Here is a 17,781-nt window from a genome sequence, read left to right as displayed (position 1 = left end):
AGGGGGCGCAGGTCAGTGGTGTCTTTAGACCACAGGGGGCGCAGGTCAGTGATGTCTTTAGACCACAGGGGGCGCAGGTCAGTGGTGTCTTTAGACCACAGGGGGTGCAGGTCAGTGATGTCTTTAGACCACAGGGGGCGCAGGTCAGTGATGTCTTTAGACCACAGGGGGCGCAGGTCAGTGATGTCTTTAGACCACAGGGGGCGCAGGTCAGTGATGTCTTTAGACCACAGGGGGCGCAGGTCAGTGATGTCTTTAGACCACAGGGGGCGCAGGTCAGTGATGTCTTTAGACCACAGGGGGCGCAGGTCAGTGATGTCTTTAGACCACAGGGGGCGCAGGTCAGTGATGTCTTTAGACCACAGGGGGCGCAGGTCAGTGATGTCTTTAGACCACAGGGGGAGCAGGTCAGTGGTGTCTTTAGACCACAGGGGGAGCAGGTCAGTGGTGTCTTTAGACCACAGGGGGCGCAGGTCAGTGATGTCTTTAGACCACAGGGGGCGCAGGTCAGTGATGTCTTTAGACCACAGGGGGAGCAGGTCAGTGGTGTCTTTAGACCACAGGGGGAGCAGGTCAGTGATGTCTTTAGACCACAGGGGGCGCAGGTCAGTGGTGTCTTTAGACCACAGGGGGTGCAGGTCAGTGATGTCTTTAGACCACAGGGGGCGCAGGTCAGTGATGTCTTTAGACCACAGGGGGCGCAGGTCAGTGATGTCTTTAGACCACAGGGGGCGCAGGTCAGTGATGTCTTTAGACCACAGGGGGCGCAGGTCAGTGATGTCTTTAGACCACAGGGGGCGCAGGTCAGTGATGTCTTTAGACCACAGGGGGCGCAGGTCAGTGGTGTCTTTAGACCACAGGGGGAGCAGGTCAGTGATGTCTTTAGACCACAGTGGGCGCAGGTCAGTGGTGTCTTTAGACCACAGGGGGCACCGTTCTCAGGACATCACATTCAGTTTGTTTGGACAGTTAACCCCTTTACGACATGCGCCAGACATGTACTGTGCATGTTGTGGCTCTCCCTTTGATGTGGGCTCTGGCGCTGAGCCCACATCTTTCTCTGCACATGACATAAGCCCCTAACAGTTGTGGGTGGAATCGCGATCCACCCACAGCTGTTAACCTGTTAAATGCAGCTGTAAATCTCTGACAGCGGCATTTAATCTGATCGTGCTGGAAGCGTGTCACTAATCCTGCTCATCATTGCCCGTGACGGCGGATCGCCGATGGGTTGGTATGACAACCCGGGTTCTGGAGGCGACCCCTGTGCTTGTCATTGCTAGAATGCTATGAGCGCCACCAAGCTGCTGGCTCTCATAGGAAGTGAGCATTTCGGCTACACACAAGTGATCTGACCATCGCCTGTGTGCAGCAGAGGCCATCAGATGATCGCAGCTTCTAGTCTCATATGGAGACAATTGAAGCAAGTGAAAAGGAAAACAAAAAAAAAAATGAAAAAAAATCAAATCAGCCCTCTTTCACCCCACTCAAAATAAAACAATGAAAACACACATATTTGGTATCGCCGTATTCAGAATCGCCCGCTCTATCAAGCTATAATAATAATTAACCCGATCACTAAACGGCGTAGCGAAAAAAAAAGTCAAAACGCCAAAATTATCGTTTTTTGGTCGCCGCGACATTGTATTAAAATGCAATAAGATCGTATCAGCACCAATACGGTGTCAATAAAAACGTCAGCTCGGCCCGCAAACAATAAGCCCTCACCCGACCCCAGATCAGGAAACATGGAGACGCTGCGGCTCTCAGAAAATGGCGCAATTTTTCAAACAACCTGTATAATTTTTTCCCCCACTTAGATAAAGGAGACCCTGGCCGTGTCTGGTGTGAGCTCGTCAGGGCCTGGAGGGTCACAAGGGCGGCGGTAGCATCTAGTGAGCCTACATAAAAACAGAAAACAACTGTGGGATTGTAGGGTTTTCTGCAATTACACCGCACTTGGAATTTTTTTCCCATTTTCTAGTACACGACATGGTAAAACCAATGGTGTCGTTCAAAAGTACAACTCGTCCCGCAAAAAACGAAGCCCTCACACGGCCAGAACGAGCCAAAAATAAGAAAGTCACGGCTCTGGGAAGAAGGGGAGCCAAAAACAGAAACCCAAAAACAAAACAGGGCTGTGGTGTGAAGGGGTTAAATACAGAATTTTTGTGCAGAAAATCTGCAGCATTTCCTCTATATGTGAACACGGTGTAAGCAGAGCGGACGGGACCCCACGACATCTCCGCTCTCGGTGCTCTGAACTCTGCGCTTCGGCTGCATTTCTTCTCTAGAAGCTTCTATGTTGAGTTGTAAAAAAACCTCGAAAAACCCCAAACCGGCAGAATCAATGGAGAAAAAAGGCCGAGTCACATCGGCACCAAATAAGGGGAGAAGAGACGGCAGACAGGCGGCAGTCAGGGGAGACGGCAGACAGGCGGCAGTCAGGGGAGACGGCAGACAGGCGGCAGTCAGGGGAGACGGCAGACAGGCGGCAGTCAGGGGAGACGGCAGACAGGCGGCAGTCAGGGGAGACGGCAGACAGGCGGCAGTCAGGGGAGACGGCAGACAGGCGGCAGTCAGGGGAGACGGCAGACAGGCGGCAGTCAGGGGAGGCGGCAGACAGGCGGCAGTCAGGGGAGGCGGCAGACAGGCGGCAGTCAGGGGAGGCGGCAGACAGGCGGCAGTCAGGGGAGGCGGCAGACAGGCGGCAGTCAGGGGAGGCGGCAGACAGGCGGCAGTCAGGGGAGACGGCAGACAGGCGGCAGTCAGGGGAGGCGGCAGACAGGCGGCAGTCAGGGGAGGCGGCAGACAGGCGGCAGTCAGGGGAGGCGGCAGACAGGTGGCAGTCAGGGGAGGCGGCAGACAGGCGGCAGTCAGGGGAGGCGGCAGACAGGCGGCAGTCAGGGGAGGCGGCAGACAGGCGGCAGTCAGGGGAGGCGGCAGACAGGCGGCAGTCAGGGGAGGCGGCAGACAGGCGGCAGTCAGGGGAGACGGCAGACAGGCGGCAGTCAGGGGAGACGGCAGACAGGCGGCAGTCAGGGGAGACGGCAGACAGGCGGCAGTCAGGGGAGACGGCAGACAGGCGGCAGTCAGGGGAGGCGGCAGACAGGCGGCAGTCAGGGGAGGCGGCAGACAGGCGGCAGTCAGGGGAGGCGGCAGACAGGCGGCAGTCAGGGGAGGCGGCAGACAGGCGGCAGTCAGGGGAGGCGGCAGACAGGCGGCAGTCAGGGGAGACGGCAGAAAGGCGGCAGTCAGGGGAGGCGGCAGACAGGCGGCAGTCAGGGGAGGCGGCAGACAGGCGGCAGTCAGGGGAGACGGCAGACAGGCGGCAGTCAGAGGAGACGCTCCGTGTGAACACGGCCTCAGCAGCACAGCTGTATACTGGGGGCTATAGAACAGAGAGTTAGATATTAATCCGACCATTTACCGATCCCCTATGATCGGCCCGCTGTGCGGATCGCTGCGATGAGAGGGACACAGACACACGTCGGCCATTGCTGACACGTGACATCTCTGGATCGCTCCTCATTCCTATAAAATCACTAAAAAACAAATCTCTTATTGTAGAATCCAAGGCCCTAGAAATCCCGGCTGTGTACAGTGTATCTCTATGTCCGGGCACCATCTGCGGCCAGCGCTGCTCACACACCTCAAGCGGAGAATATCAGTGACATCTCCGGCTCCATCAGGTCCGGCAATCACACAGGAAGCCGCTCCGAGGACTCAAGAAAGAGAGAAAAGCACTTTACTGGTAACAGAAAAAAACCTATGTACAATCTGGAGGAGGGGACAGGGGGCGCCGCCGTTACCGGAGGAGGGGGCGGAGGGGCTGCCGTTACAGGAGGAGGGGGCGGAGGGCGTCGCCGTTACCGGAGGAGGGGGCGGAGGGCGCTGCTGTTACCGGAGGAGGGGGCGGAGGGCGTCGCCGTTACCGGAGGAGGGGGCGGAGGGCGTCGCCGTTACCGGAGGAGGGGGCGGAGGGCGTCGCCGTTACCGGAGGAGGGGGCGGAGGGCGCTGCTGTTACCGGAGGAGGGGGCGGAGGGCGTCGCCGTTACCGGAGGAGGGGGCGGAGGGCGTCGCCGTTACCGGAGGAGGGGGCGGAGGGCGCTGCTGTTACCGGAGGAGGGGGCGGAGGGCGTCGCCGTTACCGGAGGAGGGGGCGGAGGGCGTCGCCGTTACCGGAGGAGGGGGCGGAGGGCGTCGCCGTTACCGGAGGAGGGGGCGGAGGGCGCTGCTGTTACCGGAGGAGGGGGCGGAGGGCGTCGCCGTTACCGGAGGAGGGGGCGGAGGGCGCTGCTGTTACCGGAGGAGGGGGCGGAGGGCGTCGCCGTTACCGGAGGAGGGGGCGGAGGGCGTCGCCGTTACCGGAGGAGGGGGCGGAGGGCGTCGCCGTTACCGGAGGAGGGGGCGGAGGGCGCTGCTGTTACCGGAGGAGGGGGCGGAGGGCGTCGCCGTTACCGGAGGAGGGGGCGGAGGGCGTCGCCGTTACCGGAGGAGGGGGCGGAGGGCGCTGCTGTTACCGGAGGAGGGGGCGGAGGGCGTCGCCGTTACCGGAGGAGGGGGCGGAGGGCGTCGCCGTTACCGGAGGAGGGGGCGGAGGGCGTCGCCGTTACCGGAGGAGGGGGCGGAGGGCGCTGCTGTTACCGGAGGAGGGGGCGGAGGGCGTCGCCGTTACCGGAGGAGGGGGCGGAGGGCGCTGCTGTTACCGGAGGAGGGGGCGGAGGGCGTCGCCGTTACCGGAGGAGGGGGCGGAGGGCGTCGCCGTTACCGGAGGAGGGGGCGGAGGGCGCTGCTGTTACCGGAGGAGGGCGCGGAGGGCGTCGCCGTTACCGGAGGAGGGGGCGGAGGGGCCGCCGTTACCGGAGGAGGGGGCGGAGGGCGTCGCTGCTTTGGGAGGAGGGGGCGGAGGGCGTCGCTGCTTTGGGAGGAGGGGGCGGAGGGCGCCGCTGTTATACGGTGGGCGGTATCTCTAGATATTGTGGTCTCCCGTACACTGCAGACGTCACCTGTGTGCTCCCGCCGCCCCGGCCCCGCTCTCCGGTTTTGCTGCTCATCTCTCCCCGGTTACAGGAAAGGGCTCTCACGCGTTACTAAGCAACGAGGACTCCTCGCCAGCGGAAATGACGTCACAGACACAAATCAGTTTCTAGGAGACTGAGGCTGAGCGGCGCAGACTGATGACGTCAAAGGTGTAACCATAGCAACCGCGGCCCCATCTACCGAACACCGCAGCGACTCCGGTAATTACAGGTTATATATGTCAGACCCCCCTGTTATCTATCCCCCTGTATACAGAGACCCCCGTTATCTATCCCCCTGTATACAGAGACCCCCCGTTATATATCCCCCTGTATACAGAGACCCCCCGTTATATATCCCCCTGTATACAGAGACCCCCTGTTATCTATCCCCCTGTATACAGAGCCCCCCGTTATATATCCCCCTGTATACAGAGACCCCCGTTATATATCCCCCTGTATACAGAGACCCCCCGTTATATATCCCCCTGTATACAGAGACCCCCTGTTATCTATCCCCCTGTATACAGAGACCCCCGTTATATATCCCCCTGTATACAGAGACCCCCTGTTATATATCCCCCTGTATACAGAGACCCCCGTTATATATCCCCCTGTATACAGAGACCCCCCGTTATATATCCCCCTGTATACAGAGACCCCCCGTTATATATCCCCCTGTATACAGAGACCCCCCGTTATATATCCCCCTGTATACAGAGACCCCCCGTTATATATCCCCCTGTATACAGAGACCCCCTGTTATGTATCCCCCTGTATACAGAGACCCCCGTTATATATCCCCCTGTATACAGCGACCCCCGTTATATATCCCCCTGTATACAGAGACCCCCTGTTATGTATCCCCCTGTATACAGAGACCCCCGTTATATATCCCCCTGTATACAGCGACCCCCGTTATATATCCCCCTGTATACAGCGACCCCCCGTTATGTATCCCCCTGTATACAGCGACCCCCCGTTATATATCCCCCTGTATACAGAGACCCCCCGTTATATATCCCCCTGTATACAGAGACCCCCTGTTATGTATCCCCCTGTATACAGAGACCCCCGTTATATATCCCCCTGTATACAGCGACCCCCGTTATATATCCCCCTGTATACAGCGACCCCCCGTTATGTATCCCCCTGTATACAGCGACCCCCCGTTATATATCCCCCTGTATACAGAGACCCCCGTTATATATCCCCCTGTATACAGCGACCCCCCGTTATATATCCCCCTGTATACAGAGACCCCCCGTTATATATCCCCCTGTATACAGAGACCCCCTGTTATATATCCCCCTGTATACAGAGACCCCCTGTTATATATCCCCCTGTATACAGAGACCCCCTGTTATATATCCCCCTGTATACAGAGACCCCCGTTATATATCCCCTGTATACAGAGACCCCCTGTTATATATCCCCCTGTATACAGAGACCCCCCGTTATATATCCCCCTGTATACAGCGACCCCCCGTTATATATCCCCCTGTATACAGCGACCCCCCCGTTATGTATCCCCCTGTATACAGCGACCCCCGTTATATATCCCCCTGTATACAGAGACCCCCCGTTATATATCCCCCTGTATACAGCGACCCCCGTTATATATCCCCCTGTATACAGAGACCCCCCGTTATATATCCCCCTGTATACAGAGACCCACCTGTTATCTATCCCCCTGTATACAGAGACCCCCCTGTTATATATCCCCCTGTATACAGAGACCCCCCGTTATATATCCCCCTGTATACAGAGACCCCCCTGTTATCTATCCCCCTGTATACAGAGACCCCCCTTTATATATCCCCCTGTATACAGAGACCCCCCTGTTATCTATCCCCCTGTATACAGAGACCCCCCTGTTATATATCCCGCTGTGTACAGAGACCCCCCTGTTATCTATCCCCCTGTATACAGAGACCCCCTGTTATCTATCCCCCTGTATACAGAGACCCCCCTGTTATCTATCCCCCTGTATACAGAGACCCCCCCTGTTATATATCCCCCTGTATACAGAGACCCCCTGTTATCTATCCCCCTGTATACAGAGACCCCCTGTTATGTATCCCCCTGTATACAGAGACCCCCTGTTATATATCCCCCTGTATACAGAGACCCCCTGTTATATATCCCCCTGTATACAGAGACCCCCTGTTATATATCCCCCTGTATACAGAGACCCCCTGTATACAGAGACCCCCTGTTATGTATCCCCTGTATATAGAGACCCCCTGTTATATATCCCCCTGTATACAGAGACCCCCTGTTATATATCCCCCTGTATATAGAGACCCCCTGTTTTATCCCCCTGTATACAGAGACCCCCTGATATGTATCCCCCTGTATACAGAGACCCCCTGATATGTATCCCCCTGTATACAGAGACCCCCTGTTATGTATCCCCTGTATATAGAGACCCCCTGTTATATATCCCCCTGTATACAGAGACCCCCTGTTATGTATCCCCCTGTATACAGAGACCCCCTGTTATGTATCCCCCTGTATACAGAGACCCCCTGTTATGTATCCCCCTGTATACAGAGACCCCCTGTTATGTATCCCCCTGTATACAGAGACCCCACTGTTATATATCCCCCTGTATACAGCAACCCCCTGTTATATATCCCCCTGTAAACAGAGACCCCCTGTTATATATCCCCCTGTAAACAGAGACCCCCTGTTATATATCCCCCTGTATACAGAGACCCCCGGGGCTGGCTGAACACAAAAAAAACTGAATAGACCAACAAAATCAAGTTTGAACATTAGCAAAAACACTTAGCTTTGAGAAGGCTGGAACAGAGATGAAAACCAAGACCTCAGAAGCCAGAAGCAATCACCAGCACTGTCTTAGGGAGTCGGCTGTCTTAAATTCAGTCTAAGATTCCTGAGGTCCAATCGTCATCCTCATTATCAGGTGGTATTAAATCAGCCTCACTACCTCCTGTTACCACCAGAGGGAGTCTGGAAGGAGAACTCACTACTGGTGGACCAGAGAATGAACTCACAACAGTACCTCCCCCTTGAGGAGGGGTCACCGAACCCTCATCCATGCCACCAGGCCGATCAGGATGGGCCCGGTGAAAGGCACGAAACAATCTATTGGCATGAATATCAGAGGCAGAGACCCAAGAATTATCCTCCTGGCCATAACCCTTCCATGTGACCAAATACTGGAGTCTCCGTCTAACCAAACGAGAATCCAATATTTTCTCTACCTCATATTCCACATAGCCTTTAACCAATACAGGATCAGGAGGATGTGCCGCCACAGGAACTACTAGCTCCACAAACCTCTTCAACAGTGATTTATGAAATACGTTATGGATCTTGAACGTAACTGGAAGAGCCAATCGAAAAGAACCAGGATTAAGATTGGCTTAAATTTTGGAGATGCAACCTTCATAGGAATATTCTTGGACGACAACCAAACCATATCACCCACTTTAAACCAGGGACCAATGGTCCTACGTCGGTTGGAAAATCGCTGGGCCTTTTCCTGAGAGAGTGACAACTTATCCACCACTTGGTCCCATATCTGCTGCATTCTCACAACCACAGTGTCCACACCTGGGCAGGACGAAGATTCCACTTGCCCTGAAGAGAATCAAGGATGAAACCCAAAATTACAGAAAAAGGGTGACATCAAAGTGGCAGAACTAGCTCTATTGTTCAGTGCGAATTCGGCCAAGGGCAAAAATGAGACCCAATCATCCTGATCAGCAGATATAAAAAATCTTAAATAAGACTCCAAGGTCTGGTTTGTTCTCTCAGTCTGTCCATTGGTCTGGGGATGAAACGCGGAGGAGAAGGACAACTGAATTCCACGGTTGGAACAAAAGGCTTTCCAGAATCTGGAAACAAACTGGACTCCTCTGTCCGACACAATGTTCTCAGGAATCCCATGTAACCGAACCACCTGTTGTAAAAGCAAAGGCACCAGCTCAGCGGAAGATGGCAACTTTGGGAGTGGTACAAGATGGACCATCTTCGAAAATCTATCACAAATCACCCAGATAAGAGTCATTCTCTGAGAGACAGGAAGATCAGAAATAAAATCCATTGAGATATGGGTCCATGGCCTCTTGGGCACCGGCAGGGGCATCAACAACCCACTAGAATGAGAACAGGGTTTAGACCGACAACAAGTCCCACAGGACTGCACAAAATTCATGACGTCACGAGATAAGGCGGGTCACCAAAATGACCGACTCACCAAATCTCTGGTACCAAAAATACCTGGATGACCAGCCAATGCGGAGCAATGAACTTCAGACATCACTCTCTTTCTCCACTGGTCAGGAACATACAATTTTCCCATAGGGCAACGCTCAGGTTTATCCTCCTGAAATTCCTCCAGGGTGCGTCTCAAATCGGGCGAGATGGCAGAAAGAACTACCACCCCCTCACCTAGGATGGTAGTAGGCTCGGTCACATTAAGAGAATCGGCAAAGAAACTCCTAGAAAGGGCGTCTGCCTTAACATTCTTAGTGCCCGGAAGAAAAGAGACCACAAAATTAAAACGCGTGAAAAACAAGGCCCATCTAGCCTGTCTAGAATTCAAGCGTTTAGCCGACTGCAGTTAAATCAAATTCTTGTGATCAGTGAGGACCACAGCCTGATGTCTAGCTCCATCCAACCAATGTCTCCACTCCACAAATGCCCACTTCATGGCCAACAATTCCCGATTCCCCACGTCATAGTTGTGTTCGGATGGGGAGAACTTACGAGAAAAGAAGGCACAAGGATTCATCTTAGAAGTCACAGGGTCTCTTTGGGACAAAGCAGCTCCTGCACCAATCTCAGAAGCGTCCACCTCCACCTGAAATGGAAGTGAGACATCAGGTTGCCGTAAAACTGGAGCTGAAGTAAATCTCTGCTTAAGCTCCTGAAATGCTGAGACAGCCTCAGGAGACCAATTCAGCACATCAGCTCCCTTCTTGGTCAGATCAGTCAGTGGTTTGACAATACCAGAAAAATTACCTATAAATTTACGATAGAAATTAGCAAAACCCAAAAACTTCTGGAGAGCCTTCAAAGAAGTAGGCTGAACCCAATCATAAATGGCCTGTACCTTGGCCGGGTCCATTTCAATAGTCGATGGAGACAAGATAAATCCCAAAAATGAAATCCTCTGTACACCAAAGAGGCACTTCGATCCCTTAACAAACAGGGAATTCTCCCTCAAAACCCGGAACACAGTCCGGACATGTTCCACATGGGAATCCCAATCACTAGAAAGGATCAAAATATCATCCAGATAGATGATCAAAAACTTATCCACAAAGTCTCGGAAAATATCATTCATAAAGGACTGGAAGACAGAAGGGGCATTAGTGAGCCCAAAAGGCATCACCAGGTACTCAAAATGTCCCTCCGGAGTATTAAACGCCGTCTTCCATTCATCCCCGTGCTTGATGCGAATAAGATTATACGCCCCCCTGAGGTCAAGCTTGGTAAACCAGCAGGCACTCTTAACTCTGGAGAATAAATCAGACATCAGAGGTAACGGATACTGATATTTAACCGTCATCTTGTTAAGGGAACGATAATCAATACACAGTCTTAATGAACCATCTTTCTTGATTACAAAAAAAAACCCAGCACCTAAAGGTGACGAGGATGGTCTAATATGACCCTTCTCCAACGACTCCTTGATATAAGATCACATAGCATCATGTTCGGGTACCGATAAGTTGAAAAGCCGACCCTTGGGAAATTTACACCCAGGCATCAACTCAATTGCACAGTCATAACTCCTATGAAGAGGCAAAGACGCAGACTTACTCTCACTAAATACATCAGAAAAATCAGCCAGATAATCAGGAATATCATGAGACTGGGGAGAGGTGGAGAAAACAGGAGCGTCCCCAAGAACACACTGACAACCCCAACTCACCACAGACACAGATTTCCAATCCAAAACTGGGTTATGAGTTTGCAACCAGGGAAAACCCAGAACAATAGTATCATGCAAATTGTGCAACACCAAAAATTTACAATTTTCTTAGTGGTCAGGGGGAAACTCGCATTGTCACCTGGGTCCAAAACCGAGGTTTATTCTCTGCCAAAGGAGTAGCATCAATACCCCTCAAAGGAATAGGCGTCCGCAGAGGCGTCATGGAAAAACCACAACGTTTAGCAAAGTCCAAATCCATCAGATTCAGAGCTGCTCCTGAATCCACAAAAGCCTTAGAGGAAAATGTGGATAAGGAGCAGTTCAGAGTAATTGCCAAAAGGAACTTAGGTTGTATACTGCCCACAGCAAATGTGTGTGCAAAACGTTTCTCTCGTTTAGGGCAGACAGAAATAGTATGAGAGGCATCTCCACAGAAGAAACACAGCTTATTACGCCTTCTAAACTCCTGACGTTGCGCCCTAGACAAAACCCCATCACATTGCATAGGTTCAGACATTTGTTCAACAGGTGGCAGCGCCTCCCGTGTAGTTTTACGTTCACATAAACGCCGATCAACTTGAATGGCTAATGACATAGAATCATCAAGACCCGAGGGAACAGGAAATCCCACCATAACATCTTTTACGGTCTCTGACAAACCCTTCCGAAAGAGGGCTGCCAATGCACTATCATTCCATGTAGTAAGGATCGCCCACTTTCGGAATTTTTGATAGTATAACTCTGCAGGATCCTGACCCTGGTTTAATGCCAACAGGGTTCTCTCAGCTTGATCAACAGCATTAGGTTCATCATACAACAACCCTAAGGCTTGAAAAAATGCATCCACATTAGTCAAAATTGGATTTTCAGGTGTCAGAGAAAACGCCCAATCCTGGTGATCGCTGCGCAGGAAGGAGATGACAATTTTAACCTGCTGCACAGAGCTCCCCGATGAGTTAGGCTTCAAGGCAAGAAATAATTTTCAATTATTCTTAAAATTCAAAAATTTAGACCAATCCCCAAAAAACACATCAGGAGTGGGGATCTTAGGTTCAGCAGCATGTGAATGAGCAAGATAGGCAGAAATTCCCCGCACCTCAGCAGTGAGCTGCTCCACACGATCAGACAATTGCTTAATCTCCATTGGGAAAAAAAAAAAAAAATCCTCTTACGGCCCCAGAAAAAAAAATATATATATATAAAAAAAAAATTCCGACACTTTTCCTTTTTTTTTTTTTTTTTTTTTTTCCTTTTTAAACAATTTTCTCCTGCTTTTGAGTACCCTAGAATCTGCGGTATGGTTCTGGTGATTCTGTTATGAATGGGTCACCGAGGAGGACAACAAAAAGCCAAGTCCCAGAAAACCAGAGAGGTTGGTAACTATGCAGATTGCAGATCCCTTATCCTATCCACACAACTAGCAGTAGCAGTGGAGCGTTCCTACGATGTCCTAGACGCCTCGTCACCGCTGGAGGACTACATAAGCCTAAAGCAAGAAAAGGGGAAACTAACTGCCCCAGAGCAGACCCCAAAGGAATAGACAGCCCCCACACATGTATTGACGCTGAAACAAGATGAAAACAAACACAGGCAGGAAAATAGGCTGAGCAAACGATGGGGCACGACTAACTAGAAAGGACAGGAAAGGCAAGTCACTGTCTGCAATCTGCCAAAAACCCTACAAAAATAACGTCCAACACGTCTGATAACAAAATTAACCCTGAAGTCACTAGATTTCTCCCACTATATCAGCACTCTGAAATATTCTGAGACAGAGCAAAAGAGAGGCCAATCTAATAAGGGACTAAAAAGCAAGTTGGCAAATACAGATAAATAAGAGTGAAAATTCAGCATAGCCTCAGCCGGGGCTGGCTGAACACACAAAAAACTGAATAGACCAACAAAATCAAGTGTGAACATTAGCAAAAACACTTAGCTTTGAGAAGGCTGGAACAGAGCTGAAAACCAAGACCTGTCAAGCCAGAAGCAATCACCAGCACTGACTTACGGAGTCGGCTGTCTTAAATCCAGTCTAAGATTCCTGAGGTCCAATCGTCATCCTCATTATCAGGTGGTATTAAATCAGCCTCACTACCTCCTGTTACTACCAGAGGGAGTCTGGAAGGAGAACTCACTACTGGTTTACCAGAGAATGAACTCACAACACCCCTGTATACAGAGACCCCCTGTTATATATCCCCCTGTGTACAGAGCCCCCCGTTATATATCCCCCTGTATACAGATGCCCCCTGTTATATATCCCCCTGTATACAGAGACCCCCTGTTATGTATCCCCCTGTATACAGAGACCCCCTGTTATGTATCCCCCTGTATACAGAGACCCCCTGTTATGTATCCCCCTGTATACAGAGACCCCCTGTTATGTATCCCCCTGTATACAGAGACCCCCTGTTATGTATCCCCCTGTATACAGAGACCCCCTGTTATGTATCCCCCTGTATACAGAGACCCCCTGTTATGTATCCCCCTGTATACAGAGACCCCCTGTTATGTATCCCCCTGTATACAGAGACCCCCTGTTATCTATCCCCCAGTATACAGAGACCCCCTGTTATGTATCCCCCTTTATACAGAGACCCCCTGTTATGTATCCCCTGTATACAGAGACCCCCTGTTATATATCCCCCTGTATACAGAGACCCCCTGTTATATATCCCCCTGTATACAGAGACCCCCTGTTATATATCCCCTGTATACAGAGACCCCCTGTTATATATCCCCTGTATACAGAGACCCCCTGTTATATATCCCCCTGTATACAGAGACCCCCTGTTATATATCCCCCTGTATACAGAGACCCCCTGTTATATATCCCCCTGTATACAGAGACCCCCCTGTTATATATTCCCCTGTATACAGAGACCCCTGTTATATATTCCACTGTATACAGAGACCCCTGTTATATATCCCCTGTATACAGAGACCCCCTGTTATATATCCCCCTGTATACAGAGACCCCCCTGTTATATATTCCCCTGTATACAGAGACCCCTGTTATATATTCCACTGTATACAGAGACCCCCTGTTATCTATCCCCCCTGTATACAGAGACCCCCTGTTATATATCCCCCTGTATATAGAGACCCCCTGTTATATATCCCCCTGTATACAGCGACCCCCCGTTATATATCCCCCTGTATACAGAGACCCCCTGTTATATATCCCCCTGTATACAGAGACCCCCTGTTATGTATCCCCCTGTACACAGAGACCCCTCTGTTACATATCGGCCGCTGTGCCTGTTATGTCTGGTCTTGGGCATGTCTCACCTTCACCTCCTCTGTGACATCTCGGTTCTGTGACATTATCGGGCCTAGGGGTTCACTTACTTTTCCTGCTGATTCCGCTTTCCCTCCAGGCGCCATGTATCGTAAGGATAAGAGTATACAGATGAAGAGCAGCGCCTCCTCCCTGTATAACAACCTGAGCGTGCTGCCCATCAGTGACAAGAGCCTAACCTACTTCACCGTGGTCCACGCCAACACCGTCAACATGGTGAGCGCCTCGGCCGACGGCCTGAACTTCTCCCACCGCCAGCTGCAGTCCAAGGAGGGGAGCGTGGCGCTGAGCTCCTCGCTCATCACACAGGTCTGTGTCTGCCCTCCTGGGGCCCCTGCGTGCTGCTCCGGTGCGCTCTCCTTTCTCACTCTTGTATTTCCAGGCCTCCTGGTGCGTGCTGCCGTCTCGGGTTCTGCTGGTTCTGACCTCTCAGAAGGGCATTCAGGTCGGTTCTGGTGTTGCGCATTGCTCCGCACTGGTGCTGGGTTTCCATTTCTTGGATTTTCTGAACTCTTCTTTTTGCGTTCTTCTGATAGATGTACGAGTCTGACGGCTCCATCATGGTGTACTGGCACGCCCTGGATGCACTGGAGACTCCACAGGGTGGGTGTCTGAGTGACCTCATCGGACTATCTGTGTATGATGTGAGGGGTCGGAGCAACACCGGCTGTCCTTACATATGTAATGTGGGGGATGGGCGCATCGCTGGGCTGTTGTTTCATGTATGATGTGGGAGGTTTAGAGGCAGCATCGGACTGTCCTTACATATGGTCTAGGTGACAGCGCCGAGCTGTCGGTACATGTATAATGGGGAGAGGGCAGCGCTGGGCTCTTTGCTTACATGTTGTAGTGGGTGTCAGTAGCTTCGGCCTATCCTTACATCAATGATGTTGGGGGAGGCAGTTTCAGGATATCCTTACACGTACAGTGGGTACGGAAAGTATTCAGACCCCTTTACATTTGTCACTTTTTGTTTCATTGCAGCCATTTGGTAAATTCTAAAAAGTTCATTTTTTCTCATTAATGTACACCCTGCACCCCATCCTGACTGAAAAAAACAAATGTAGAAATATTTGCAAATATATTAACAAAGAAAAACAAATATCCCATGGTCATAAGTATTCAGACCCTCATATGTAAGTCACCTGCTGTCCATCTCCTTGTGATCCTCCTTGAGATGGTTCTACTCCTTCATTGGAGTCCAGCTGTGTGTAATTACACTGATAGGACTTGATGTGTAAAGGCGCACACCTGTCTATATAAGACCTCACAGCTCACAGTGCATGTCACACCAAATGAGAATCATGAGGCCAAAGGAACTGGCCAAGGAGCTCAGAGACAGAATTGTGGCAAGGCACAGGTCTGGCCAAGATTACAGAAGAATTTCTGCTGTACTCCAGGTTCCTAAGAGCACAGTGGCCTCCATAATCCTTAAATGGAAGAAGCTTGGGAGAGGTCTTCCTAGACCTGGCCGTCCAGCCAAACTGAGCAATCGTGTGAGAAGAGCCTTGGTGAGAGAGGTAAAGAAGAACCCCAAGATCACTGTGGCTGAGCTCCACAGATGTAGTAGGGAGATGGGAGAAAGTTCCACAAAGACAACTTTCACTGCAGCCCTGCACCAGTCGGGCCTTTACGGCAGAGTGGCCCGACGGAAGCCTCTCCTCAGTGCCAGACATATGAAAGCCCGCATAGAGTTTGCTAAAAAAAAAAACACATGAAGGACTCCCAGACTATGAGAAATAAGATTCTCTGGTCTGATGAGACGAAGATAGAACTTTTTGGTGATAATTCTAAGTGGTATGTGTGGAGAAAACCAGGCACTGCTCATCACCTGCCCAATACAATCCCAACAGTGAAACATGGTGGTGGCAGCATCATGCTATGGGGTGTTTTTCAGCTGCAGGGACAGGATGACTGGTTGCAATTGAAGGAAACCTGAATGCGGCCAAGTACAGAGATATCCTGGATGGAAACCTCTTCCAGAGAGCTCTGGACCTCAGACTTGGCTGAAGGTTCACCTTCCAACATGGCAATGACCCTAAGCACACAGCTAAAATAACAAAGGAGTGGCTTCAGAACAACTCTGTGACCATTCTTGACCGGCCCAGCCAGCGCCCTGACCTAAACCCAATGGAGCATCTCCGGAGAGACCTGAAAATGGCTGTCCACCAACGTTCACCATCCAACCTGATGGAACTGGAGAGGATCTGCAAGGAAGAATGGCAGAGGATCCCCAAATCCAGGGGTGAAAAACTTGTGGCATCATTCCCTAGAAGACTCATGGCTGTACTAGCTCAAAAGGTGAGTCTACTCAATACTGGGCAAAGGGGCTGAATACTTATGACCATGTGAGATTTCAGGTTTTCTTTTTTAATAAATTTACAAAAATTTCTACATTTCTGTCTTCTTCCCGTCAAGATGGGTGCAGAGTGTACATTACTGAGGAAAAATGAACTTTATTAATTTACCAAATGGCTGCAATGAAGCAAAGAGAGAAAAATGTAAAAGGGTCTGAATACTTTCTGTACCCGCTGTATGATATTGTGGGATTCAGCGCTGGCTATCCTTACATGTATGATATGGATGGTGTTGGTAGCTTCGAGCTATCCTTACATGTATGACATGGAGGGTGTCGGTAGCTTCGGGCTATACTTACATGTATGATATGGAGGGTGTCAGTAGCTTCCAGCTATCCTTACATGTGTGATATGGAGGGTGTCTGTAGCTTCCAGCTATCCTTACATGTGTGATATGGAAGGTGTCTGTAGCTTCCAGCTATCCTTACATGTGTGATATGGAAGGTGTCTGTAGCTTCGGGCTATCCTTACATGTATGATATGGAGGATGTCGGTAGCTTCGGGCTATCCTTACATGTGTGATATGGAGGGTGTCTGTAGCTTCCAGCTATCCTTACATGTGTGATATGGAAGGTGTCTGTAGCTTCGGGCTATCCTTACATGTATGATATGGAGGATGTCGGTAGCTTCGGGCTATCCTTACATGTATGATATGGAAGGTGTCTGTAGCTTCGGGCTATCCTTACATGTATGATATGGAGGATGTCGGTAGCTTCGGGCTATCCTTACATGTATGGTGATGTGGATGTTTGTAGCTTCGGGCTATCCTTACATGTATGATGATGTGGGTGTCGGTAGCTTCAGGCTATCCTTACATGTATAATATAGAGGGTGTCGGTAGCTTCGGGCTATCCTTACATGTATGATATGGAGGGTGTCAGTAGTTTCGGGCTATCCTTACATGTATGGTGATGTGGGTGTCGGTAGCTTCGGGCTATCCTTACATGTATGACATGGAGGGTGTCGGTAGCTTCGGGCTATCCTTACATGTATGATATGGAGGGTGTCGGTAGCTTCGGGCTATCCTTACATGTATGGTGATGTGGGTGTCGGTAGCTTCGGGCTATCCTTACATGTGTGATGATGTGGGTGTCTGTAGCTTTGGGCTATCCTTACATGTATGATATGGAGGGTGTCTGTAGCTTCGGGCTATCCTTACATGTATGATATGGAGGGTGTCTGTAGCT

The 17,781-nt window shown here is 50.9% G+C and overlaps 2 protein-coding genes across 8 annotated transcripts in view; one reads left to right on the top strand and one right to left on the bottom strand.

The window, feature by feature from the left end:
* CUNH2orf81 (chromosome unknown C2orf81 homolog) overlaps nt 1–5,149 on the bottom strand; it is a 32,439-nt gene extending 27,290 nt beyond the window's left edge. Inside the window, exon 1 of one of the 3 annotated variants that reach the window (XM_073562802.1) lies at nt 5,011–5,149. In XM_073562802.1, coding sequence (XP_073418903.1) covers nt 5,011–5,058 — 48 coding nt within the window. In that variant the 5' untranslated portion in view covers nt 5,059–5,149. Of the gene's footprint in view, nt 1–3,652; nt 3,802–4,996 lie in introns of those variants that run through there. The other 2 variants (XM_073562804.1, XM_073562803.1) reach the window with 2 other exon arrangements.
* Nucleotides 5,093–17,781, top strand: part of WDR54 (WD repeat domain 54) — a 108,386-nt gene continuing 95,697 nt past the window's right edge. For 4 of the 5 annotated variants that reach the window (XR_012227321.1, XR_012227323.1, XR_012227322.1 and 1 more), the window contains exons 1-4: nt 5,094–5,244; nt 14,317–14,546; nt 14,620–14,682; nt 14,774–14,840. Coding sequence is in view for 2 of the 5 variants with exons in the window: in XM_073562805.1 (XP_073418906.1) it covers nt 14,322–14,546; nt 14,620–14,682; nt 14,774–14,840 (355 nt within the window). In the remaining 3 variants the exon portion in view is untranslated. Of the gene's footprint in view, nt 5,245–14,316; nt 14,547–14,619; nt 14,683–14,773; nt 14,841–17,781 lie in introns of all 5 variants that reach the window. The other variant, XM_073562807.1, reaches the window with a different exon arrangement.

This window comes from Dendrobates tinctorius, unplaced genomic scaffold, assembly GCF_039654945.1.
Source record: "Dendrobates tinctorius isolate UK_male_01 unplaced genomic scaffold, ASM3965494v1 ptg000367l, whole genome shotgun sequence".
In the NCBI taxonomy this organism is placed as follows: domain Eukaryota; kingdom Metazoa; phylum Chordata; class Amphibia; order Anura; family Dendrobatidae; genus Dendrobates; species Dendrobates tinctorius.
This window is presented reverse-complemented; position numbering and strand designations above follow the sequence as displayed.